At 46.1% G+C, this 26,668-nt stretch overlaps 1 protein-coding gene across 10 annotated transcripts in view; it reads right to left on the reverse strand.

The window, feature by feature from the left end:
* CCDC88A (coiled-coil and HOOK domain protein 88A) overlaps positions 1 to 26,668 on the reverse strand; it is a 201,921-nt gene that overhangs the window by 53,538 nt on the left and 121,715 nt on the right. For all 10 annotated transcript variants that reach the window (XM_090049774.1, XM_090049761.1, XM_090049766.1 and 7 more), the window contains exons 14-16: positions 7,979 to 8,116; positions 3,066 to 4,136; positions 2,082 to 2,209 (exon numbers count right to left, since the gene is read on the reverse strand). In XM_090049774.1, coding sequence (XP_089905900.1) covers positions 2,082 to 2,209; positions 3,066 to 4,136; positions 7,979 to 8,116 — 1,337 coding nt within the window. The remainder of the gene's footprint in view (positions 1 to 2,081; positions 2,210 to 3,065; positions 4,137 to 7,978; positions 8,117 to 26,668) is intronic.

The raw sequence follows: 26,668 nt of genomic DNA on the forward strand, positions 1-26,668 counted from the left end.
GACATGCCTACCAATAAAGGCTGAATAAAGAATAATGACTGGGACCTTCTGCTCTACCAGAAGACAGTAAAAGCAGAAGTTGAGAATAATGAACACAAGTTATGACAGTTTTAGAAATTATGTTCCTGAACAAGCTAATATCTCTGTTAAGTAAAACAAACACTCCTCATTTATAGGTTTTCAGCATCTTAGAAAAGGGATGCCAGCTAGCTCACAGTGTATATGGCCTTCAATAGCATATTTTCTTGGGCAACAGCTCTCATAACTACCTAAAAGAATTCAGAAGCAAGGGAAGCAATGGAAGACCCTTGTACAGCAATATATGTGTCATTAATGTATTGTGCACCCCTGAAATAATGAAATCTTAGTTAACCAACAATGTTGGCTAAGAAACAGAACCCAACTCAGAAGTCTCTATACATGGCCTAATAATAGATGATGTTAATACACAGCCTCTACTATGTCACAGACAGACAGGCTTCTTCTCTCTAAGGAAGCTCAGCCCAAGTGTTCAAAGTCCACAACAGCTCACATCCTCATTACAGAACACTATTTGTAATAATGTAATTGAAAAAGCCATCTACAGAGATTGAACTCAGGCTTCTACAACAAAAAGTATGAGTGTTCCCTGTGTCTTGCTAAGGGACCAGGCCCTTTTCCTCTCATCCTGGAGGGGAACAGAGATTCACACTGTGTAACCACGAATTAACTCTTAACACTGTGTTAGCATGAATTGCTCTACATCCCCCAATTCAGCACTGATCATGAATGCTGACGAAAAAATCCTAGGTCTAAATACTCTTCTGACTAAGGAAATAATTTCCACCTTGGGAAAGGAGGCTGAGGACAGATACTGCTAGAAAACAAAAAGTACTGGGAGATTCCTCCAGAGGTGCAGACATTATCCAGCAACAGACCACTGGCAGGAGGCAGAGGGAATGAAGATAAAATATCTGGCTGCCTTCTGGAGAGAAGGCCCAGAATCTTTAAAAAAAAAAATCACTAAAAGAAGGCTTGGAATTTGTCCCCGCGTTTATGCCAATCAGTAATAATCACAAACTACTATACCAGCCATTTTTTCACAAATGAATGGCCTCATGAAAGAAGGGCTGGCTAGAAGCCCATGCTAAGTCTTTTCCTGACATTCACTTTCCCTGAACCCCGGTTAAACAGAACACAACACGGAACAGAGCACAGGAAACAGATGTCAGGATCTCAGCTGTTGTATATTAGCAGGTGTGGTAGAGTTACAAGAGACAGTGTGGGGACTGGGAGAGGCTTGAAATATTGGTTACTAGCCAGCCCACACAAGTGGGGATGTTGAGAGAAGCGTGGATAATCTTACAGTGACAAGAATCCTAAAGTTTGAAGTACTCAAAATACTGAGCCTATTAACTTTAAAACAGCTCTGTCTTTTGTTCCTACTGCTGACTAGAAGTTTCAGAATATGAGCAATCACACAAACAGTAGCTGTTGCCATAAATTTCTGTATTTCTTAGCACCAACATGGCAATTTACTTTCAAAGACATAGATATGTATAAGTGCCCCCAGATTCCACATGTGCAACTAGGCTGCTCTGACGTGCTGTAATTACATCATGTCGGAGCAGACTAGATTAATCAAGTCTGCTGGAGTGTGATAGTCCAGAGGACTCCAATGTCACATGTATCAGCATCCCTGCACTGAAAAATGGCAGCAGGGGTGGCTGCTTTAATTAAAGCTTGCTTCATAAGCTTTAGTTAAAAATGCCCCCACTGCCAGTTTTCAGCACAGGGACACTTATACACATGACACTCCAAGCACTTTACTTAAAACGGTTTTTGGAGCCGCCCTAATTAAAGCGCTCCTTCTCCACCACCTCCTCCCCCCCCCCCCCCCCCCCCCCCCCCGAGCACATCTATAAATCCCCTGGAGGATATTTATTACCACAACATGTTACTTTCAAAGACAGTCTGTTTTCTAGCTTATTTACATTTTCTCAAAAATTACAATTTAGGGAGAAAATTGCTGAAGGAAAAACAGAATATTCTATTATTGCAAACAAAACTGAACTATCCCACAAAGGTTGATTCACTCTCACCTGTCATCAGTGCTTTGTTCATCATGCAAGAGGCGCTCTTTATTTAAGCCTATCTTTTCAAGTTCATGTGTAAGTTTTTCTAGATCATTATTCATTTGTTGTGTCTTCAGCTTTTCACTCACCAAATCCTTACACAAGAGAAATAAAAGTCAATAAAGAGAAATTAAACTGAAAAAAAGAATAACACAACACTAGTTTCTGGGGACTGTCTATATCTGAGCTTTGTATACGTATATGTAGCTTGCATAATCTGGTAAAGTTAACTTTGTTCTTCCACACAACTACAACTTTTGATTAAATACAAGTATGATTTCCATCATAGGGGTTTACTTCCTTTCTTTTAGTAGGAATTCCCTTCTAAACTTTGTTGGATCATTAGGAAAAAATAAATAGTGAAGTATGTGAGGCAAGGATTTTTATGGATGCTATCTTTCATGGGACCAGCTGTATGGCTGGGATAGACTTAGACAAGCTTTTGAATTCAATGCATTCTTCTTTAGGTCTGAAAAGCAGGCACAGTGAAAAATTTTAATTTTTTTTAATCTTTTGGTATGCCTGTTTTTCACTGTACCTGCAGCAGATGCATTAAAAGATATCACCCATAAAAATCCTGGCCTCTCGCATATTTCCTGGATGGTCATGGGTACATAACGTAAACACTATCAAGTAGCAAACTAACCTTTTAGTCAGAGTAGGTACTTAACTAAGAGTCTGTGAAAGGTCCCATAACAACACAAATAATACCTATGTAGGTTTTATAAGCAATATGAGAGATTAATAATGCTGAAGTTAAATGATTAATGAATATAGTATGGAAGATCTTCATTATCATTAAAAGTTGTTTATAACTACTGATAGTATACATGCTATTGATTTAAACATATGAACAAGATAGGAAAATCCTTTTTTAGAAATTACTAGTAGTACCTTTTCCTCTATGTTATAAGTAGTTTAATACAGGAATGGAAATCAGTTGCAAATTACCTCTCGCAGTGTGACAAGGGTTTTCTTATCAATGGTAGCTCTTTTCACAAGTTCTTTATTTTCTTTTTCTAGCTCTTTTAAACGTATACATGAATCTTTAAATATACCTATCTCTTTGAATAGAGATTTATTTTCCTTTTCCAGGTGACTAATTTTTACATTGTTTTCTTCTAATGTACTGTCTTTAATTTCTGCCTGCTGTCGAAGTCTCTTATTTTCTTTTTCTAATTGCTTCTTATCTTTTTCCAGTTGAGATGTCTCTTGTTCCAATAGCTTATTCTCCTTCTCCAACTGCTCAAGCCGTTTACTAGAGATTTTTAATTCCTCCAGATTCTTCTGCAGAGCTTGATTTTCAGTTTCCAAATCCTGTAGTTCACTTTCCAACTGCTGAATCTTTTTGTTGCTATTTTCTAAGGCTTTCTGTAACCTTTGGTTTTCAGTATCTAAACCTTGGTAGCTGACTTCTAAGCGTTCTGTTTTCTTGAAAGAGGCTTTCATAAGCTCCAGGCCTTTCTTAAGTTGTTCCTTTTCTGTTTCCAGTTCCTTATTTTCTAACTGTAACTGTGCCATCTTCATGCTTGTACATTTTAAAGATTCAACTGTTCTTCTTAGATCTAAATTTTCTTCATCAAGTTGTGAATTCTCTTTTTCCAAGGACTCTAACTGATATGTCAGATTTTTTAAGCTATCCAAAGTTTTTTTCAGCTTTCTATTTTCTACCTCCAATTCTGAGTTTTCTTGCTCTAAGGCTTCTATCTTCTCACATGTAATTTTTAAATTGGTAATCTTTTTCTGTAATAATTCATTTTCCTTTTCAAGGTGATGTAATTCATTCTCAAGCTCTTCTGCTCTTTCTCCTTTCTCTTTATAATGTTCTAGTTCTTTCCTGGCTTGCCTTTTTTCAAATTCAATCTTATTTAACTTACTGCTGGTCTCTTTGATAGATTCATGAAGAATTTTATTTTCTTTTTCAATTTCCTTCACTCTTGCTTCAGCACTGATTTGTGAGCGTTGCCTTAGAGAAGCTACGGTTTGAGTCAAGTGTTCATTTTCCTGTTCTAATAGTCTAATCTAAATAATTAAAAAGAAATGTTAAATGAGGTCAGTTACATGCAAACAAATAAATCATTTATTTATTTATATATATATATCTATACACACATACATACACACAACATATACATATACAGCAGGCTGCTAAGGTAAGATAGATGTAGATGGATTGCATTATTATAAAAAAATTCTGTGGTTTATTCTACCATACATATAACAACATGTATTATACGTCGGCTGATAGTTATGCAACAAATTTTAAGTACAGAACTTTTTCAAGGACATTTTTTAAAGTAAAATAAAACAAGCTAAACACAAAATACTTCTGGTCTTCTTTTAACAAAACGGCTTTTTTTGAAACACCGGTGCTTTGAGAGATGCAATATAGTTGAAATGGACATATCTCAGAAAAGAGAAAAACAGTTAAATCATGACTTTGGATAAGATTCTACACGTAGGTTCAAGAAAGATGGGGTAAGGAACAGGAGGTGATTGTCTCCCTAGCTTATTATTTTATCTGAAAATATAGAGTTGATCTCTGGAGTAGGCAGAGCCGATGATTAAACCTCTACCAAGTTTTTTGACTCCATATACCAAGACTATTCTTTTTTATTAAGAAAAGCATTAGCTTTTTTGCAAAAGGGATCTAACAAATGCATATACCTGCACCTCTTAAATTTAAGAGAGAGTATCCAAACCAATATTCAGGTGTGGGCTTTTGCTGAAGGCATTAGACTAGTGGGTTTATGACCTGGTAGGTATCTAAACAACCCACTGAGATGTGTAAGTAAACAATTCTAAACCAGAAAACATAACATAAATGAGTATGTAAGGACAAAAGAATATTCCATTACAGTGATTTTAGTTATCAAGAACATAAATACATTTGCAGATACACTTAAGAAATGCCCAAATCAAAAGAGTCTACAGTTCTGTAATCTACAGCAGGGGGTACTTGGGAAGGCCCTGGGGGTGGTACATGGGGGTAGGCAGGGACGGAGTGCCGCCACACCCCAGGAGCAGGGCCGGGGCAGGGTGAGGGCAGTGGTGCCCCTCTGCAGGCCACACAGGCGCCGCCCGGCTGGCTGGATATGAGGGTAGGGGGGAAGGTTGCATGCAGCGGCCACCACCATCCATCACACCCTGCTTGCCGCCACTCTGCACCCAGCCCCACCCCCCACCCCGCCCACCAGGGGTATGCTTATTAAAATGTTGAAAACCTCTGATTTACAGTACAAATTGTATAAAAAGGTTTTAAAAAGTTATAGACTCTGTTCTTTCATATGTGCTTTCATTCGCCTGTTTGGATATGAAGATTGACGTGTACATGGCCCAGGAATGATTAAATGCTTAGAAATGCCAATGAGACTCCTAGAATGGGAATCTGCATATAACATTTTTGTGATGTTCCTTTACATAACTCAGCATTGCTAAAAACAAACAGTAAATATAATTTATTGACTATGTTTTTATTGACAATATTTAAACATTAACTGTGAAGTTATGATTGATAAGTCTTTTATACTACCAATTTAGTTAATATGGAACGTTTGTATGAGTAAGTTACATTCGTGTGGCATCAGTACAAATCTTAGGAAAGTTCTGAACAATGGTGACACTCAAAAATCACCTGAGTACATACTTTAAAGCACAAGCAATGTCACTGAAGATTCAGCTCCATTCGTGTGCTTAGCTTTACACTGGTGCTGAAGTGGAAAGCTGCACTGGGGCTCATGACTTCTTCAAAAATTGTTACAATAGATCATTAAAACATAACCCTGTTTTCAAATGCAATTTGTACTAATGCATAATTAGTAATGTTTCTATAATCTATTTATGGAAAATGCTTCTTAACAGAATAAACACAACAAGCATAGTTTTAAAAATATTCCATTATGTACAATATTAAACAACCAGTTACATGCCCTTTTGTACCCCCAGCTTAAAAACCTAAGCACAGTGCAGTCATTTAAAAAAAGAGTGCAGATTTTAATATTGAATATTTTTGTTTCAGTGGAACTAAGGCCCTTGGCCGGCATTAATTTAAAAAGAGATTTAAGGAATTTTATCCCAGTTGTTCAAGACTTGGCAGGGCAGGACATGAAATTTTTGGAATCTGGGATATAATTTCTCAGATCCCATTGGGTGCTGACAGACACGACAGTTTATTGTGTGATTGGCCACTGAAAGCGCTCTACAGCTGTGCTCTGACAGAAGTGCACGGCTGCAGAGCACCTTAAAAATGGCCAATCATGTGAACATCTGAAGCCTCATTATATGAGGGTCCAGACAACGATACTCCAAAGTAGATGCAGCCAAGCCTTGCTCCCTGTGCTGTCTTCAAAATGGGAGGTGGGGAAGAGAGTAGAGGGAACTCATTCTGGGGGTTGCCCAGCTGGTGTTGGGGGTGGGGTGGGTAGATTGGAATACCTCTCGTCATCTCTCTGAAGCTCCAGTTCACCCACCCCATCCTCCAGTTCTGGCTGGGCAACCCTCAGAATGATCTCCCTCCACTCCTTTTGCCCCCTGCCATTCTGAAAACAGCACCAAGGCTGGGAGGGGCATTGCTAGAGGAAAGCAGCTGCAGATGGAGCTGCTTTAAACTGCAGCTCATCTCCCAAATCCCCAGGACCCAACCACAAATGTCTATAGGGTCCTGAGGACAGCTGTAATTCATGAAACTTCCTGCAAAGTGCCATGAGTTACAGCAAGAAGTTTCACTTGTCTGAACCCACTGTGTGCCCAGATCTTTAAAGTCATGCAGTGCAGCCCAACGTTAGGGATATGAGTTACATGCTATAAAGATCTCCAAGCACAGTATCAGTCTGCATGGTAAAGTTTTACTTGCTGGTGCATGGGGAGCTGCTGGGCTGCACAGCATGGCTTTAACATGCTAAACATTCAAATTAAAGCATAATGCCAATAACCACAAAGATGTTTTGCATTAAATATCTTTCCTTGTGACTAGTTTGTCATTTTTATCACATGATAAACTGATTGAACATGTGGCACATTACAGTTTATTGCATGATTAACATGCTAAGCTCATATTAAATATATTATCTGTCAGGAGCCTAAATAAGGGCTCCCTCCATTTTTTCCAGATGGTTTGCATTATATTCTGTATCCTAAAACAATGTCAATTGAAAGTTTAAATGTAGCTAAAAAGTTGAAGATTTTATCTGTGACAATCAAGCCATTTAAACGGAGTTACGTATTTAGGGGCATATTCTCTACTGAGATTCAGTCCCTTTTTGGTATTCAAATAGCTCAAAGTGCCTGGAATCTATCTGTAAAATGCCCGCAGGGAATTCCTCTGGTAGAGAGGACTCCACATGGTTTTAAAGTAGGCTGAGGCAGCCTCTTGGGGCAACAGTCCTCCCCATTCTTACTATAGATGGTGTTTTACAAAAAAAAAGGGAAGTTTGGGGCAAGAGCACAGCAGAACAAAGTTCCATTCTATCATTCTTCCACCAGCACTACTAACCCTAGACTGCTGTAACTCTTACTAGGGCTGGTAACAGCTCTCTAACCACCTTTTCTTCTGCACAGAGTGGCACTTGGTCAAAGAGTAAATTCTAGTTAAGTTCCTGATATTCTGTTCAGGCTGAACTATACCTCTAGGCAGCCCTAATTTCTGCCTGGTCAGTAAGGCCATAGAAACAGTAGAGAACAAGTAGAGCACTGCTAAATTCCATAAACAAATTCTTATCCCTAGCCTTCCCTCCCAGAGTAACTCTATATCTCAAGGAAGCCTATATAATACAGACATTGCTTAATGCGGAGACCTGTTGCCTTTAAGATACCTATGCCAAGTGTAAAGGAGCCAAAGTGCAATGCTGAATCAGTACATTACTCACCTGTCTCTCTGAGTTTTCTCGGAGCATCTCAATTGCTTTTTCAAGCTGTATTTTCTCTTTCATTAGATCTTTGCTCAAGTTTTGACTATTTTGAAGACTTTGTTTCTCTTGGCTAATTTCATTCTCAAGTCCTTCCAGCTAAAGAGAAAAATATTAAAAATTCATCCAGATATGACTATCAGCATATATGACTACTCTTAAGGGGTGAAATGAAAAGTTTTTCATTATTCATTTTCAAATTCAACATATGCATTAGGGCTTGATTCAGAAATCTACCGAAAATGATTCAAAGGCTCCCACTAATATTTTATAGATATAAATTAAGATCTGGAAAATGCAACACCCCCCTTCCCATTGGAACTAACTTTTATCTAATAGTGAAAATAGTCAAGCCCCACTTGGTTGTACAGACAGCCTTAAATATGGAAACATTTCTCCGGTTTGACTTTTCCTGAAAATCATGAGCTATTCACAGTTATACATTTTGTTTGCTATGTGGCAGAGCTAACTTGTCAGTATCATTTTCACCCAAGAAGAGTTCCTTTTTCTTGTTCACCTTGTACCATCTGAATTTTTATAGGCTGTAGAGGCTCTTATTAGAAGTATTTCAGCAACCTGAAGGAAAGATTAAAATGGATCACATATTCTACTTCTGACAGACTTTACCTCATCTCCAAATAATACTCAATCACCTGTCAGTATTTTTTATACTCAGAGATAAAAGCATGTATTTTTTTGTCTATATAACTGACCAAATTTTACTAGACGATGGACATTTTCCAAATCTTTCTTATGAAAGTTCCTATTTTGAATGTTCCTTCACTACTCCATTGATTCTTTATTTTATAAAAGTTGAATATTGTTCAATAGTATAATGTACACAATATATTTTTAAAGAATTAAGTATAAATATTTCCAGCAAAAAATGAACTAAATGTATGGAGTTATCTTGCCTCCTTCCTTGGTTCTAGTTAAGAGAACATACTTAAAAATAAAAATAAGTTAAAAGATTTCTAAATCTCTTCTCCTTCTCCTTCCGAGTCTGTGTGGTCAGAGAGCATAAGTTTATAAACAAAAGGAGATCTTCTTAAAACCGACAGCATCTATATTTCAAGTAAGGGCTGCCAAAAAGCATGAGCCCCATAAAAAGCAATGAACTCACTATGACATTTGGGCATTAATTCAATTTTTAATTGTCAATCCTATAAACCAAAGATTACCACATTTTGCACCTTATCCTTAAGACCTATCACAAGGGCAGGCTTTTAGAAATCAATAAAATAAGTATACAACATATGAGTCTGAGCCCACGCTTTCCCTTATTTACGCTGCCACTAAGGGCCAAACATCTCTAGCTTTCATATTCATCTTCTATATCGGGGTAGGCAACCCCCAGCACAGGTGCCAGAGTGCAGCACACGAAGGCATTTGGCTTGGCATGCACACCTCGGGGCAGATGGCAGGGAAGAGGCCAGGGCTGCACTGCCACAACAAGGATTGGGCCCCTTGCAGCTGCTCCGCCATCCGCCCTGGCACACCAACATCTTACAAGCCAAGTTTGTGGGTGTTTTCAGCACTCTGTTCAGAAACCTTGCCGACCTCTGTTCTGTATGAAGGCTGGAAACTGCCTTAATAGCTACTCTATTCTTCCTCCCTCAAAAAGTGCCAAGATTCACTTATTCACTGACTTGCAAGAGTGATTTGTGAAGCAAGGAAAATCCAGGAGCACTGCTCTTCAACCACTTTATCCAATGGCCATTAAATACAAGAGGCGATGGCTCCATTTCAAAAGGTGCACTGGCGAGGGTAATTGGATAATGCCTAGCCTCTGAAATAGTAGTCAGAGCACTGTGCCGGGAAGACAGAGAGATGCAAGCCCCAACCCCCTCTAGAAAAGGGTGTTTAAAGCCTAGTTCCCTAGTTTGCTGGACGAGTGCCTATACCACTTAATTTTGGAGGCTAGAACATGAAAAAAGTGTGGGTGGGAGGAGGCTTCCTAAGTCTTATACTTAGGTCCTTGAAAGCTGGTGCAGAAATTTTAATTGCAAATACTTTTGTTCTTAAATTTTATTTTCCTACAAACATTATTTTTAAGGACAGTGTGAAAGCTTAAGTGTAATTTAGTTTTGCATGGAAATGCATTATTACATCTAATAAAGAAGTTACATTAACTGTCTTTTTTTAGTTGCAAACTTGTTATAAATTTTTAAATTAAATCTTTAGAGAATCTGGTTTCATAGAAAAGGTCTAGACAGGAAGAATTCCATAGTTACTTCAGTCTCAGATGCTAAAATCATTTCTACTGTGGATTGGCATCCAGATAGTATCTTCTGATATCTGAAGTTCTGCTCAATGTCCTTAAATTTGCAATCTGATCATTTTTCTGTAGCCAGGATCCTCAGCACCTTAATATATCATAAACAAAGCTAAAAAGATTTGTTATTTTTTAGGATTTGGTCATTTTTATTAAAGACACAAATATGTAATCTTCTTATCCTGAAGACTGATTTCACTTTAAATCTTGGAATTCCTTAAGTCCTAAGAATTTAAAATGTCAATAAATAAGTTATTTCATTTTGGTGATAATTTTACTTACTCATCCAAGGGCAAGGGCATACAAACAAATTACTATAAAGAAGGCTAGGATGTGAACTTACAGCACATCAAGAGCTCAGTTGGAACTGCCAAGATGAATACTCAATGAAACTGGAGTAAGCTACCTTGCGTCTACTATGGGGGTAAGAGTTCATACATGGACTGTAACTGCAGGGCAGATGACATAACATAAATTCACACCCAAACCTATGTCACAGTAACTTATTCATGGACAAATATCCTGAGACAAACTCAAAATATGAAACAATCATGCCAGATCTCTTCTAATTCTCAGCCCTTATATCTAAATCTGTTAACGTGTATCTGAACAAAAGATGCAGTTCTCCAAAAGGGGTTAATTTGCTAATCCATCCTGCTCTGAGGTCACTGCCCTAACCTTAGGGTCTGAGTCAGTGAGGGTTTCATGATGTAATGGAGGCAGCCTTGCATATGGGATAGACCACTGGACCTGTTGCAAAGGAGACCCAGATTTGTTCTCCATCTCTGCTTAATGATGTTGGGCAAGTCACTCCCTTTTCTGTGCCTCAGGTTCCCTGCCTGTGAAAATGAGACTGAGGATTCAGCCCTCCTTTGTAAAGGGCTTTGAGCATCATAGATGGTACTACTGAAATCTTGTTCTGATTGCCTGTAAGTGATGCCTCTCTTGAGCGCTGGTTCCCAAACCTGGACCACCGCTGGTCCATAAGGTACTAGGGAACTGTCCACAGGTCACGCTGGGCTGCGGGCACCTTTCATTGTGTTCTCACAAATTTGATGCTATGGGGGCATTACAATCTATAGGGAATCCTGAGAGCTGACCACAGTCCCTTAATCCAGAGCACTTGGAAAGGCCTCTGCCATAGAGCACGTTCGGGTAGCATGCTGCAGAAACCTGCTCAGTCTGATTCCAGGCTCAGTTAAACCTAGCTAAAGTAAGGCTCTATAACAAAAGTAGTCACAATTTTTCACATCCATTCAGTGTTATCACATCAACCCCAGCCAGGGAAGGAAGCTCCCTGTCTCCCACTTCTTATTTAAAGAGTGTTTCTGTACCTCCCTAAATTCATTCCCCTGGTCATGTGGAAGCAGCCAGCAAGACCATGGTGCCTAGACTCCAGCTGTAATCAAGGCCACATCTTGCTCGGTTCCTGTACCAACCTAGTGAAAGCAATATCTGCTCCAAAGAACGTCCAGTGTAGCCATTAGAGACGGGAAACTAAAGCAGAGATGTGCAGGATTGCAATGGGCATCGCACCAGATCCAGAAACTGAACCAAGATCACCAGGGCACGAAACACCAGCCTGGTCTTCTGCTAGTCACTAGGACAAAGCCATACCTTTCTCTGGCACCTCTCAGAAGTTGAGGTGTTCAAGAAGAGATTAGACAGGCACCTAGCTGGGGTTATTTAACCCCAGCACTCTTTCCTGCCTAAAGCAGGGGGTCGGACTCGATGATCTACAAGGTCCCTTCCAACCCTAGAAATCTATGAAATCTATAAACAAGCTGTACTGGATTCCTTTCTGCCTCTCAGTGTGGAGATGGAAAATGTATTCCCTCCTCCTTTCCTATCCTGCTAGAAGTACAAAAGAACCAGAATTTATACCACTACTTATAATGAAATGCAAAGTCAAAGAGAAGCAAGTGTCCAAAGGATGACTCCCCCCACAAACTCATGACAAAGTCCAAACATCAGGATCCCCAATGAAAAAGGGAGGAAAAAAACAAGTTAGAAGAGGAGCATGAACTGCACACAGGATAAAAGAAGAGGTGTTCTGATGAACTCCTCTGTTGGTGAATCGGTTTCTTTTTTTCCTTCTGCTATTATCTTACAGGAAATACAGAAGAACTAGTGAATATGGTAAACAGTATCTTCAGGAAGAAGACAGACTCACTTGAAATGGAGCCTGGAATACTTTACCTGCAAAATCTGTCTCTGCAGAAGAGTTGAGGTCTGAATGGCAAATTTTAATAAACGTGTAAAGTAAAAACTAAGTGGTGGCCCTACAGATCTTGGCCATAAGATTGGGTAAATGATAGATAATACTGTGAAGCCTCATACAGCACCTAGAGGTCAATCAGTCCCTCAAGGGAATACTTCACCAACAGCATAGGGCAGGAACTTATCTCTGTACAACTGAACTGTTCCGCTAACAGGAAAGGACAGGCAATTCAGTGAACCTGACTTTACACTTTATGATTTCTTGAGGTCCCCAGCTCTCAAAGAAGCTAAATATTTGATTAAGAGGTAAGGTGTCCTTCAGGAGCCAAGAACTACTTGTCAGGCTTCCCTATGATATAGGCCCTGCTGTGCAGTCCGAAGTAGCCTTCTAAAACAAGACCTTGGGAGATAAAAGTTCTCGACATAAAGCCGTCCAAGATTATGCCTAGGTAGAAAAGTGCTGAGAACATTTTAGAAGTGTTTATTTAGGTTTACCACATGTCCATGAATTGAGAAACGGGAACGTACCCTGTCTTGCTATAAACAGTTCTACAATTCTGGAGCACATTATGCCGCAAGCAGATAACTGACCAAAGAGAATAGTTGTGAATGGTAAATATCTGAATCATACAGTACAATGGAATGAAGAAAAAGTTTTATCTGTGCCTTTTCATTCAAGGACTGTTAACACATTTCATTAACAGTGGAGCATTCACCATCTTCACAGTGGATCAAATCTTTGCTCTGAGACCAGAATCCCCCTCTTGACCACCTCTCAGGGAAACCTCTGGAACAACAACTGCTGACTTTGAAAACCTCAGAGGGTGTGAAAGTTTAAAAGTGCTACTTAATTCATACATTTGCCTTGAAATGAAAAGTATGCATTTCCTTTTAAATGACTCAACAAAGCAACAGCCAAAAAAAATGTAGGTGTAACAACTATCTGAGGGAAGGTTATATTGTCTGACATGAAAAGTCCTAAAATGAAATTTACAGGTAAGAGAATTTTACTTCAGTCCCCTCCATGTCAGACGATCTTCACGACAGGATGTAGAAAATAGTTTCTATTACCCTAAGATGAATTTTTCCATTTCCTTAAGATATTTAGATTTGATTGAAACAGGAGCAGTACCACTTTCTTTTTACACAAGGAAGACAGTTGTGTTGACCTTAGGGAAACAGGCTGGTTGACTTATGAAAGTACCATGACTGATGGAACATACAACAGAGACTTCGCTGAGACCATACCAAACTCCAAAACCTGTTGGACAAAGAGGTGACAAGTAATGAGAAAGAGAAGAAGCAAACTACAAATGAACTCTGAGGTGGAAAGATGAGTTCATTAAGACTCGTGCACAAATCCAAATCAAGACAACAATCTGCATTTGTCAGAGGCTTGGTAAGAATAGCAATCCTCAGGAATTTGTTATATGACAGTAGTACTGAACCTGGGTTTCTTAAAGTATAGCATGCCTCCAGTCACTGACTTTTTCCCCTCACAAAAGTTCTGTCCCTGTCCTCTAAAATGAGGCCATCTTGTAAAAATATTATAATGGCCTGTATTCCAGTTGATTTTGCTGTGACGTGTCCCTTGTGGCACCAATGCCTAAGCCTCAATTGACACACAGTAGGTGCAGACACATAGCATGTTTTCTATGGAGTAAAAGTGGAGCACAGCCCTACTCCAAATACATCACTCCACTCCAAGGTAAAGCTACCCCTCCTCTATATGTGAGGAGTAACTCTATGCTGATGTATATTATATTGGTATACTATTGGTGTGTCTGTTCCCTTAGTCAGTGTCATCCCAGTAGTAGCCATTTGATCAATGCAACTGACTACCTTGGCACCTGAGAGTCAGGTGCTATAAAAGCACCTACTAGAGCAGGGGTGGGAAAAATATGGCCCGCATCTGGCCCACCAAGCACTTCCCTCTGGCCCGCGGAGCCCCTTCAAAACCCAGGTAATGGCGGCTGCCTCTCTAAAAGCCTCCAGCAGCAGCTGGCAGAACCAGCTGCCGGCTGCAGCACCTCAGGCTGTTTACTTGGGTTCTGGTTGCAAGGCAACCAACCCTGACCTCAGCGTGCCCCAGCTGGCCTTGCCCTGCCCCTGGCTCAGGCCACGTTTGCAGCTTGAGAGGGGCAGGAGGGGCTGGGCCAGAACCCGTGGTGCCGGTGAGGGGAAAGAGTGTCTGGGCCAGCTTCTGCTTTGCTGCACAGGACTGGAAAGGGCCCTGCCCTGCAGGTAAGCCCAGGAAAGCGGCTGCTGGGCTGGCTTTCCCGGTGCTGTGCTGGCACTGAGAAGGGGAAGCAGCAGCTGGGCCGCAACTCTGGCCCAGTCAGCACCAGGGAGAGGAGGCGGCGGAGCCGTGTGTTGCTCAGGACAGGATGAGCCCACCCGGAGTGGCAGAGACTCAGCTGCACTTTCCCTCTACCTGAGCTGGTCAGTCCTGAGCAGCATACAGGTCCACCGCTGCTTCTGCTGGCTGGTGCAGACCCGGCTGGGCTTATCTTGTCTCCAGCAGCATGTGGGAAGTTGGCTTCAGCCTCATGCTGCTCCAGATGGGATGGGCTAGCCAGGTTTGCACTGGCCAGCAGAAGTGGCTGAGGACCCATGTGCCACTTGGGACTGACCGGTGCAGGCAAAGGGAAAGTGCAGCTGAGCCCCTGCCACTCCAGGCAGGCTCATCCCATCCCGAGTGGCAAACGGCTCCACCACCACAGGGATGCAGGGGGGCAGTCAGGAAGGTCAAGGCGGAGATGGAACTGAGACTAGTTTCCCGGATCAAGGACAACAAGAAGTCCTTTTTTAAATACATAGGGGGCAAAAAGAAGGTTCCGGGTAACGTGGGGCCCCTGCAGGACAAGCTAGGAAATTTGGTCATCACACCAGACGACAAAGCTAAGGTATTTAACGATTTCTTTGCCTCCATTTTCCTGAGCAGGGACCGGAACAGCCACCCCTCCTCTGGGCCCCGCTTAGACCCCAGGGGAGGCACAACTAGGCCAAGGGTTACAGAGGATCTAGTCAGGGAACTTCTGGAGGGACTGGATGTATTCAAATCAGCTGGTCTGGACGATCTCCACCCTCGAGTAGAGGGAATTGGCTGAGGTCATTGTGGGACCCCTGGCATGGCTTTACGAGTACTCGTGGTGCTCTGGTGTGGGGCCAGAGGACTGGAAGAGGGCCAGTGTGGTTTCCATCTTCAAAAAGGGGAGGAAAGAGGACCCAGGAAACTATAGGCCAGTTAGTCTTACCTTGATCCTGGGTAAGCTTTTTGTGACAATTATTCTGGCACATGTCCATGAGGGGCCAGCAGGGGAGATTATGCTCAGGGGCAACCAACACAGGTTCATTAGCGGCAGGTCTTGTCAGATCAACATGGTAGCCTTCTATGACCAGATCACCAAATCCTTAGATGCAGCGGTAGCAGTGGACACAGCCTTCCTGGACTTTCGAAAAGCCTTCGACACTGTTCTCACCCCATTCTTATTAAGAAACTGGGGAACCGTGGCGTTGACACCCATACAGTCAAATGAGCCGCTAACTGGCTTGAGGCCCACACCCAGAGAGTGGTGGTGGATGGGTCATTTTCAACTTGGAGAGATATGGGTAGGGGGGTCCCCCAGGGCTCGGTCTTTGGGCCTGCACTGTTCAACATCTTCATCAGTGGCTTGGACGAGGGGGTAAATAGCACCCTGTTCAAATTTGCTGATGACATTAAGATGTGGGAGAATGTGAGGAATAGGCTGCAATCAGACCTAGACAGGTTACAGGGTGGGCGGATGAGAACAGGATGGGATTCAACACTGACAAGTGCAAGGTGCTGCACCTGAGGAGGAAGAACCAGCACCATACCTACAGGCTGGGGAACTCCCTTCTCGTCAGTGCAGAGACAGAAAAGGATCTTGGAGTCATCATTGATCAAGCCCCCGCCCAGGCCCCTACTTGGCCCAGCCCCCAGGGAGAGAAGAGTGAAGGACGGGGTACTCACCAGTCCCCCTCCTGTAGGGCAGGGCCCCCCAAATCCCGGGCAGGGCCCCCCTGGCCTGAGAAGCCAGCGTTCCCGGACGGCAGGCCCACTGCGCATGCGCGTAGTTTAAAAGGGCCCGCCAGTCAGGGGAAAAGAAAAACAAAACAAAAAAAAAAACAAAGCCACTCAGGTAGGCTCTGGAGCGGTGAGAGACGCGCGGGTGAAGCCCGCTGCGCCCCCACTCCCCCAAAGCCCCCCAGACACCCGCTCAGCAGCCGCCGAGCCCCCTGCCGACCCCCAGCACAGCCGGAGGTAAGCAGGCTCGTGGTGGGAAGGGGTTAACTCCTCACTTGCTGGGAGGAGGCCGCTGCCTGGTGCCAGGCCAGGTCAAGCCCCCGCCCAGGCCCCTACTTGGCCCAGCCCCCCAGGGAGCCACGCAAACAGGCTGCGTAAACAGGCGCTTGAGTTAGCGCGGAGTTCGCGCAGGGGAGGGCGTGGGAGGGCACGAGACCCTGCCTGCGACCCCCCCCAGCCGTAGCCAGCCCCAGCCATAGCCAGCCTACCAGAGGCATGACACGGATGGGCACGCGCCGCACCCCGAGGGTCCCCTCGGGCTCTGCGGCCCCTCCACTGGGCACCTCAGAGACGGCCACCCAGACGGAGCCCATGGTTCCGGGCTCCACGCAGACGGAGCCCCTGGCTCTTGGCTGCGGGGGCTGCCTGTCCCTTTTTCAGGCTCTGGGGCCCAGGAGCATGGCCACCTCCCCTTGCGGGGTCTGCTCCCTACTGGGGTCTCTGGCGCGCCAGCTGGAGGAGCTCCAGGCCACAGTCCAGAGACTGCGTGCCATCAGGGACTGTGAGCAGGAGATAGACTCCTCCTGCCAGGCCCTTCTCCCCCGGGAGCCGCAGGGGAGAGCTCCATCTCCCTCCAGGACTAAGGAGGACTCTGGGACCTCCCGCTCTGCCCAGTCAGGGGCATGGACCAAGGTGGTGAAGGGCCCCAAGGCCCGCCGCACCCAGGCCACTGCCCCGCCGGAGCTTAGCAACAGGTTCGCATCTCTTGCAGCCCCAGCAGAGCCCATGCAGTTGCCAGCTCCCGCAGGCAACCGAGGCTCGACCGCAGCTACTGGCCCCGCTCTCCCCAAGACAAAGCGTAAGGTGTTTGTTGTGGGAGACTCCATCCTGCGCCCCGACCCCTTAGCCCGGGAAGTCTGCTGCTTCCCGGGGGCCGCATCCGAGACATTGCGGAGAGGATCCCGCAGCTCCTCCGGCCCACAGACCACTACCCCATGCTCCTTATTCATGTGGGCACCAATGACACGGCTCGGAGCACCCCCAGCCAGGTCATGAGGCGCTACAGGGAGTTGGGAGCGGGGCTTAGGGATCTGGGAGCTCAGGTGGTGTTTTCCTCGATCCTCCCAGTCTCGGGCTATGGGCTGAGGAGGGAGAGGAGGATCCACGCGGTGAACCAAAGACTGCGGCGCTGGTGTTATCAGGAAGGCTTTGGCTTCCATGACCACAGCCCGCTCTTTGGAGAGAGAGGCAGCGAGCTGCTGGGAAGAGATGGCCTCCACCTCTCTCCCCTGGGGAGGAGGCTCTTCTCAGCCAGGCTGGCTGACCTGCTCCACCGGGCTTTAAACTAAGCCCGCTGGGGGATGGGGGGAACTACTGCCACTGCTGGCCCGCTGAACGGCCCTTGCAAAGCCAGCGGACCAAGGCACTTAAAGGGGCACTTAAGGGAGCTCACCCCTGCCCCAGCCCTGGCACAATCTGTGGGCAAGGCAAGAGCCCCCAAGGGCACACTTGCCTGCCTGTACACTAATGCCAGGAGCCTGGGCAACAAGCAGGACGAGCTCGTCCTCCTGCTCAGTGAAAAGAAATATGATGTCATTGGGATAACGGAGACCCGGTGGGACTCCACCCATGACTGGACCACGGGTATAGAGGGCTATACCCTGTACAGGAGGGATCGTGTTGACAAGAGGGGCGGGGGTGTAGCTCTCTATGTGAAGGAAAGCTACATGTCCCTGCAAGCTGATGTTGGCGACCGGCATGGACAGCTAGAGACCCTCTGGGTAAAAATTCGTGGGGAATTCGGCACAGGGGACACAATGGTGGGAGTCTACTACAGACCTCCCACTCAAAGTCCCGAGCTTGACCAGGAGTTCGCCCGGGAACTGACTGAGGCCGCTTGCTCCAGGACCTTGGTTGTCATGGGTGACTTCAATTACCCGGACATCTTGTGGGAAGATCACTCAGCTAAATCTGAGCGGGCGCAAAGCTTTCTCTCATGCATGGATAACCTCTACCTGACCCAAGAGGTCTATGGGCCAACGAGAGGCAAAGTGCTGCTTGACCTGGTACTGGCTATGGGGGATGACCTAATCGGCAACCTAGTGATCGATGGGAAGTTGGGTGACAGCGACCACGAGCTGATCACCTTCACCATCCGCCGTAAAGCTGGCAAGTCAGTCAGCAACACAGAAGTCCTTGACTTCAGAAAAGCCGACTTTGACAAGCTCAAGAGGCTGGTCGGTCAGGCCCTCAGGGACCATGACCCCAGGGAGATGGGAGTTCAAGAAGAGTGGTTGCTTGTCAAGGAAGCGATCCTCAGTGCACAAGCTAAATCTATTCCAACATGGAGAAAAGGCAGCAAGAAGGCACAGCAGCCCCCCTGGCTCTCCAGACACCTAGCGGACCTACTGTGGCTAAAAAGGAAAGCCTACAAAGGATGGAGGACGGGATTCACCTCCAAGAAGGATTACTCCGCGCTGGTCCGGTCCTGCAGGGACCAAACCAGGAAAGCCAAGGCTGCAACTGAACTCCAACTAGCTTCAGGCATCAAGGACAACAAAAAGTCCTCTCTCAGGTATGTGGGGAGCCAGAGGAAAAGCAAGGGCAATGTTGGACCCCTGCTAAACCAGATGGGGCAACTGACAACTGACGCCCAGGAAAAAGCCAACCTATTAAATAGGTACTTTGCGTCAGTCTTTCATCAGTCACACGGGATGCCCATGCCTGCTATGGGACAGGGAAATCTGGGTGAGGGGGATCCCCTACCCTCCATCAATGCTGACCTCGTGAAGGAACACCTTGAGAAGCTGGATACCTTCAAGTCAGCTGGCCCTGACAACCTGCACCCCAGGGTACTCAAGGAGCTGGCGAGCGTCATAGCCCAGGCCCTGGCACGGGTCTTTGAAAACTCCTGGCGCTCTGGTGTAGTGCCCGAAGACTGGAAGAAGGCCAGTGTGGTGCCGATCTTCAAGAAAGGGAAGAGAGTGGATCCGGCTAACTACAGGCCCATTAGCCTGACTTCTATCCTGGGGAAGATCTTAGAAAAGTTTATTAAGGAGGCCATCCTTGAGGGACTGGCCCAGGCTAACATTCTAAGGGATAGCCAGCACAGGTTTGTTGCGGGTAGGTCTTGTTTGACCAATCTCATTTCCTTCTATGACCAGGTGACCTATCACCTGGACAAGGGAGAAGAGATTGATGTCATATATCTTGACTTCAAAAAAGCTTTTGATCTGGTATCCCATGATCACCTCTTGGCCAAACTGCCCAGTTGTGACCTTGGCTCCACCACTATCCGCTGGCTGGGAAATTGGCTTCGTGGTCGGACCCAGAGGGTTGTGATTGATGGCAGTCAATCATCATGGTGCCCTGTGACCAGTGGGGTCCCTCAAGGCTCTGTCCTGGGACCCATACTGTTCAACATCTTCATTAATGATGTGGACATTGGAGTCAGGAATGGACTGGCCAAGTTCGCCGATGACACCAAACTTTGGGGCAAAGCATCCACGCCAGAAGATAGGCGGGTGATCCAGGCTGACCTGGACAAGCTCAGCAAATGGGCAGACGAGAACCTGATGGTGTTTAACACCAAAAAATGCAAGGTTCTCCACCTTGGGAGGAAAAACCTGCAGCATCCTTATAGGTTCGGCAGTGCTACGTTGGTTAGCACTACAGAAGAAAAAGACTTGGGGGTCATCATTGAGCACAACATGAACATGAGCCTGCAATGCGATGCTGCGGCTAGTAAAGCGACCAAAATGCTGGCGTGCATCCATAGATGCTTCTCGAGCAAATCCCGGGACGTCATTCTCCCCTTGTACTCGGCCTTGGTGAGGCCGCAGCTGGAGTACTGCGTCCAGTTTTGGGCTCCACAATTCAAAAAGGATGTGGAGAAGCTTGAGAGAGTCCAGAGGAGAGCCACGCGCATGATCAGAGGTCAGGGAAACAGATCTTACGATGACAGGCTGAGAGCCATGGGACTCTTTAGCCTGGAAAAGCGTAGGCTCAGGGGTGATCTGATGGCCACCTATAAGTTTATCAGGGGTGACCACCAGGATCTGGGGGAATGTCTGTTCACCAGAGCGCCCCAAGGGATGACGAGGTTGAACGGTCACAAACTCCTGCAAGACCGTTTCAGGCTGGACATAAGGAAGAATTTCTTTACTGTCCGAGCCCCCAAGGTCTGGAACAGTCTGCCAGCGGAGGTGGTTCAAGCACTACATTGAACACCTTCAAGAGTAAATTGGATGCTTATCTTGCTGGGATCCTATGACCCCAGCTGACTTCCTGCCCTTTGGGCAGGGGGCTGGACTCGATGATCTCCCGAGGTCCCTTCCAGCCCTAATGTCTATGAAATCTATGAAATTGATGCCAAGATGAACATGGGTCGGCAGTGTGGGGATGCAGTCAGGAAAGCCAACCGCACCTTGTCATGCATCCACAGATGCATCTCAAGCAGATCCAAGGAGATGATCCTCCCCCTCTATGCCACACTGGTCAGGCCGCAGCTGGAGTACTGCGTCCAGTTCTGGGCACTGCACTTCAAGAGGGATGCGGACAACAAGGAGAGGGTCCAGAGGAGGGCCACTTGCATGATCTGGGGGCAGCAGGGCAGGCCCTACGAGGACAGGCTATGGGACCTGAACCTGTTCAGCCTCCACAAGAGAAGGCTGAGAGGGAAATCTAGTGGCCTGTTACAAACTAGTCGGGGGGACCAGCAGGCATTGGGGGAGTCCCTGTTCCCCCAAGCACTACCAAGAGTGACCAGGAATAAGAGTCACAAGCTGGTAGAGGGTAGATTTAGGCTAGATATTGGGAGGTACTACTTCACGGTCAGGGTGGACAGGATCTGGAACCAACTTACAAGAGAAATGGTGCTGGCTCCTACCTTGGGGGTCTTTAAGAGGAGGCTAGATGAACACCTAGCTGGGGTTGTTTGACCCCAGTACTCTTTCCTGCCATGGCGGGGGTCGGACTTGATGATCTGCTCAGGTCCCGTCCGACCCAGAAACTATGAAACTATGAAACCACTTCTGCTGGCCAGTGCAGACCCAGCCAGGCTCCTCCCATCCCCAGCTGTACATGGGAAGCCGACTTCAGCTGCATGCCACTTTTCCTGGCTGATGCAGACCCGGCCAGGTCTGTCCCATCCAGAGCAGCATGTGGCTGAAGCCAGCTTCCCACATGCTCCTGGGGACGGGGCGAGCAGTGGAGTCTCCTGCCCTTTGAGACCAGCTGGCACAGGCAGGGCGAAAGTGCAGCAGCACCTGGGGAAGCCACCGCTTGATAGGGGATGCGATGGGCTGGCTGGGTTCCACTGGGCAGGGAAAGCTGTGGCTGAGCCCTCTGTGGCTCGGGACAGGAGGGGTCCTACAGCACTGGAGGGTGCTGTGCTGGTGAGGGGACCTAGGCCTGGGCTGGCTTCTGCTGTGTCACGGGGGAGGGGGGGAAGGCAGCAGGCTGAGATGGATCAGGACCAGATCATGCTGGCACCAGTGATGGGTGGGGCAGTTGGCCAGCTTTTGATGCCTGGGGATCGATGGGATGGGATGGGTCCTTGCTTGTGGCAGGGGTCTGGTGACCAGTACTGGTCAGGGGAAGGGAAGCTGGGCTACATTTTGCTGTCCTGAAACCCCACTGCTGGAGCAGGATGTTAGAGGGGTCGCAACACTTTGCTACCTGGTAAGTTGTGCATGTGCCTCGTGGCCCAAAGGACAGAACTTGTGGGCCCCCAGGAGCAGGCCAGGTACTGTGAGGGTGGGCCCTGGTGTTGGGCAGTGTTTCCCAGTCAAGGGGTACACTTTCTGATGTCAGGGATCACGTGATGAGGACAGGGGATTCTGGAACGGATATTGCAAGCAGGGCAGTTTGGTGTTGGGTGGGTGAGTCTTGTGACAGACTGTATGACAGGGTGTAACTTTCAGTTCCAAGGCCACCTCTCCAAAAGCAGTACTCCCAGGGGAAGGGGAGGGACTTCCGGTGGCAAAGGTCAGGGGTCAGGACTTCCAGTCCCAAGATGACAACCAGGGAGTGGGGCAACTGAAGGGGAGAGGCTACCCATGCAACCCTCAACTGCTCATCAAAACTCATCAAGTGGCCCTCCACCCGAAATAATTGCCTCCCGTGTACTAGAGGCATCCAGCTTGAGACCTGGTTTTGTGTTCCCTCCTTACCAGGGAGCTGGGGAATGAATTTACTACAGAGTAAAATCTCAACTATATTACTGTATATTAATCACATACAGTTTCCACATCTAGCATTTGCAAATTTCTTACAAGATGTAACATGGGTGTTTACTACTTTCTAGAATAAAAGATTTTAGTTCTTCCCTCTCAGCTTCCCAAAAGAAAGGTTTTGGCTCTCCTAGATTCTGACTGAGAATAGCTCCTTGCACATATTTTGTATCCGAGCATGAGTGTGCTGTGAATTTAATAATACGTTCCAGTTATACTTAAGTGACATATGAGAACCATCTCTTCAGTGTTAACAAGAGGGACATCATAAACATTGTGGTTTTTACCCTCACAATCTTGTTAACCTTCTTTATTCTTTGTGGCTGAGGGAAAGACATAAAGGAGACTACTATTCAGCCCGCTTCCGAGATACAGAGATCACAACCTTTGCTTTTCATGTCTCCTTCACACAATACCTATCTTTTGCTTTTTACACTGAATTTGGATGCAAACAGGATCATCAATGGACTTCCAACCCAGAAAATGGTGGACTGCTCTAGATTGAATTCTTTAGGTTCTAAAGGTATCTTATTGAGACAGCCAAAATGTGACTTCCTTCTTAGTAGAGAACTTTAACACTTAGCTGCAGCTTAAGACATTAACAAGAGCATACCAAAGATTTCCTGCCATCACAGAAGTTATGTATATCTCATATTTCTGAAGAATTATCTGGTGGACATAGAAAAATTTGTCATCTCCTTCCTTGCCTACATCCTCTCCAAATCCTAGGTGAGGCCAGGAATGTTCCCTTTATATAAGGTCTGACACCTGAATCTATGATCAGCTTTTTTGAACTAGGTGCTAGATAGCTGCTAAATAATACTAAGACTCAATTCACTGAAAGATGGTATATTGGATCTGGACCAAGAACTTTATTAATTTGCTGCAGTTGCTGCCTGGAAGTAAGAAAAATAAGTGCTGGGTATTTACACAGGAGACCCAGAAACTGAGTCAGAAATGAAGGCTAATATTTGGGAATCAGACACCACCTTCTGCTTCTCTTCTAAAAGGCTGTCTTGGTTTCATGCCTAATGAAGAGGTATTTGCTCTGGGGAAGAAATGACTTTGAAATGCAAATATTTGATATAAAGATTGCCAGTGGCTCCATGATACTGATTTTGGTTTGGTTTCAGTGGGGTAAGCTTTCATACAGTATCTTCAACTTTCTCAGCAGAAACTTAACCATATGATGGCTGTGAGCCATGCTTACCCACAGCCTACCAAGAAACCTTGGCATGAATCTTGCCCATATGACAGCTGGAAGCAAGTTTCTATGTCGCCTGCTCAACTATCACAGCATGAACTCTGCTTGCATGCCAGCTGGAAGTTGAGTACCTGTGGTTTGCTGTCTTTGTCTACTACTTCTGAGGGGGAACAAGAAACAAAGTAATGCGTTTCAAATCCTGTACCTTGACCATGGTTGGAAATAGGTAATTGCACTTCGGCTCCATCAGGTAGTTCAAGATGGGTGGGATAGATGGCTGGGATAGAATTAGGGACCTCCCAGTACACAGTCCTGCTTGCCTAGAATTTTTACAAATGATGATAAGCATGCCTTTAAGTGGAGCAAAGCATATTTTCTTCCCTACAAAAAGCCATCTCAACATCCAGGTCATGTCACAGATGGAATTCAGGTCTGCAGGATCTTTTTCCCATCTTTTTGGGACAGCAGGTTAGAGAGCAGCAGCAAGATCTTGGGGCTCCACAGGGATAGATGGAAGATAACTAGAACTAAAACTGCTCTGGACAAACTGGGCCCACCAAGATAAGCATGAAGAATCTTGTCTGACTTCGCACAATACTCTGGGTATCAAAGTGAGCAAGCAAATATACAGAATAGTAGTTTCCCTGCTCACAGAATAAAGATATCATCAGACAGGGATCTCCCTGCTGCTGCAAGGTGCATGCTACCCTGGTGATGCATCCACTGCATGAGCAGCAGCAGCAGGGGTGGTGGTGCAGGGTTGTGCCCCTCACTGCTGCGGAGCAAGCAGGGGAGACCTCGCCAGAACAGCATGGAGTTCACAGTGGCAAGGGACTTCCCTGTGCAACCCAACTGTTCCCTGAAGTGCAAGGTTTCACCCACTGGACTGGGGAGGCCCTGGGGGAAGGGAGCAGGGCGGGTGCCCAAGCCCACAGTGGGCAGCCTACCTCACCCCCAACCATGCACATGGATCTGGGGGGCACAGAGCTGCCCCCCCACCTGAGCCCACAGCAGGCAGGCAGCAGGCAACAGACAGAGGCAGGGGGAGCCGGGCTCAGCTCCGCTGCAGCAGCCACTGCCTGCTGCCAGAGGCAGGGGGCCGTGGACACAGCTTGCACAGATCTGAGGGACATGGGTCACCCCAGGCAGTGCATGCAGTGACAGGTAGCTGCTTCCAGCCATGCATTGCAGCCCTAGGCCCCACGCACCACCCAGCTGGGCACCAGCCACAGCCCTACCCAACTACTGCCCTTCCTCCCTATGGGGGCCTCTATCCCGCCCACCCACTTACCAGAGGAAGCTGCTGTCCAGGCTGCCCGTGGACTAAAGGTTGAGCACCCCTGGTTTAGACAGATTCAGAAAGAGATTGGACACATTCTTGGAGGAAAAGGGCATCAGCAGCTACCGAGCATATGAGCTAGGGATACAGCCTCTGAATCAGAACCTCCTAGACCAGGAGTAGACAAAATACGGCCTGCCAGGTCATTCTATCCAGCCTGCGGAGCCCCTAAAAATTTAGAAAAATGAATACTTATCTGCCCCTGGCTGCCTGTCATGCAGCCCTCGACGGCTTGCCAAAACTCAGTAAGCAGCCCTCTGCCCAAAATAATTGCCCACCTCTGCCCTAGACCTTAAATGCTGGAGGCTGCAAGTGAGAAAGGAACAGTGTGGAAACCCCCCCGGTTATACCCAGTTCATTCTCCCTTTCAGCATCCACCCTCTGCCACTGTGACACAGGATAGACTTATGGTCTGACCCAGTAAATGGCAGTTTTAAAGTTCTTAAAGGAAGGACCTAAAAATGACAAACTTTCCTGGAATACAGGCATACCTCGTTTTATTGCGCTTCGCAGATATTGCTTTTACAAATTGAAGGTTTGTGGCAACCCTGCGTCGAGCAAGTCTATCGGCGCCATTTTTTCATCGGTTAGCATTTTTTAGCAATAAAGTATTTTTTAATTAAGGTCTGTACATTGTTTTTTTAGACATAATGCTATTGCACACTTAATAGACTACAGTATAGTGTAAACGTAACTTTTATATGCACTGGGAAACCAAGAAATTCGTGTGACCCGCTTTATTGCGATATTTGCTTTATTGTGGTGGTCTGGAACCGAACCCACAATATCTCCAAGGTATGCCTGTATTAAGTTCTCCCAGACACTGTAAGTAACTTAGTTTGAACACTGGCATACACAGGGCCATCAGGTAAGACAAGGATGTCCAGCAGGTATGCCTCTACAGCTGCTTCTCCCACTGCTGCACAGCGTGGGGGAGGGGAAGGGAGGCTGCGTACTACTGATACAGCCTGCACAAAGGGGAACTTGTACAGCCTGCACAGTGGGATGGGGGAATCCCAGGAGGGCTCTCCCTGCAGCATATGATCTGTGGTATGCAGCATATGGGCTACACTGAAGTTGGAGAGCCCCAAAGTAAGGGATAATATCCAAAAC

Source organism: Crocodylus siamensis, chromosome 1, assembly GCF_052110815.1.
Source record: "Crocodylus siamensis isolate JL-2025a chromosome 1, ASM5211081v1, whole genome shotgun sequence".
Classification (NCBI taxonomy): domain Eukaryota; kingdom Metazoa; phylum Chordata; order Crocodylia; family Crocodylidae; genus Crocodylus; species Crocodylus siamensis.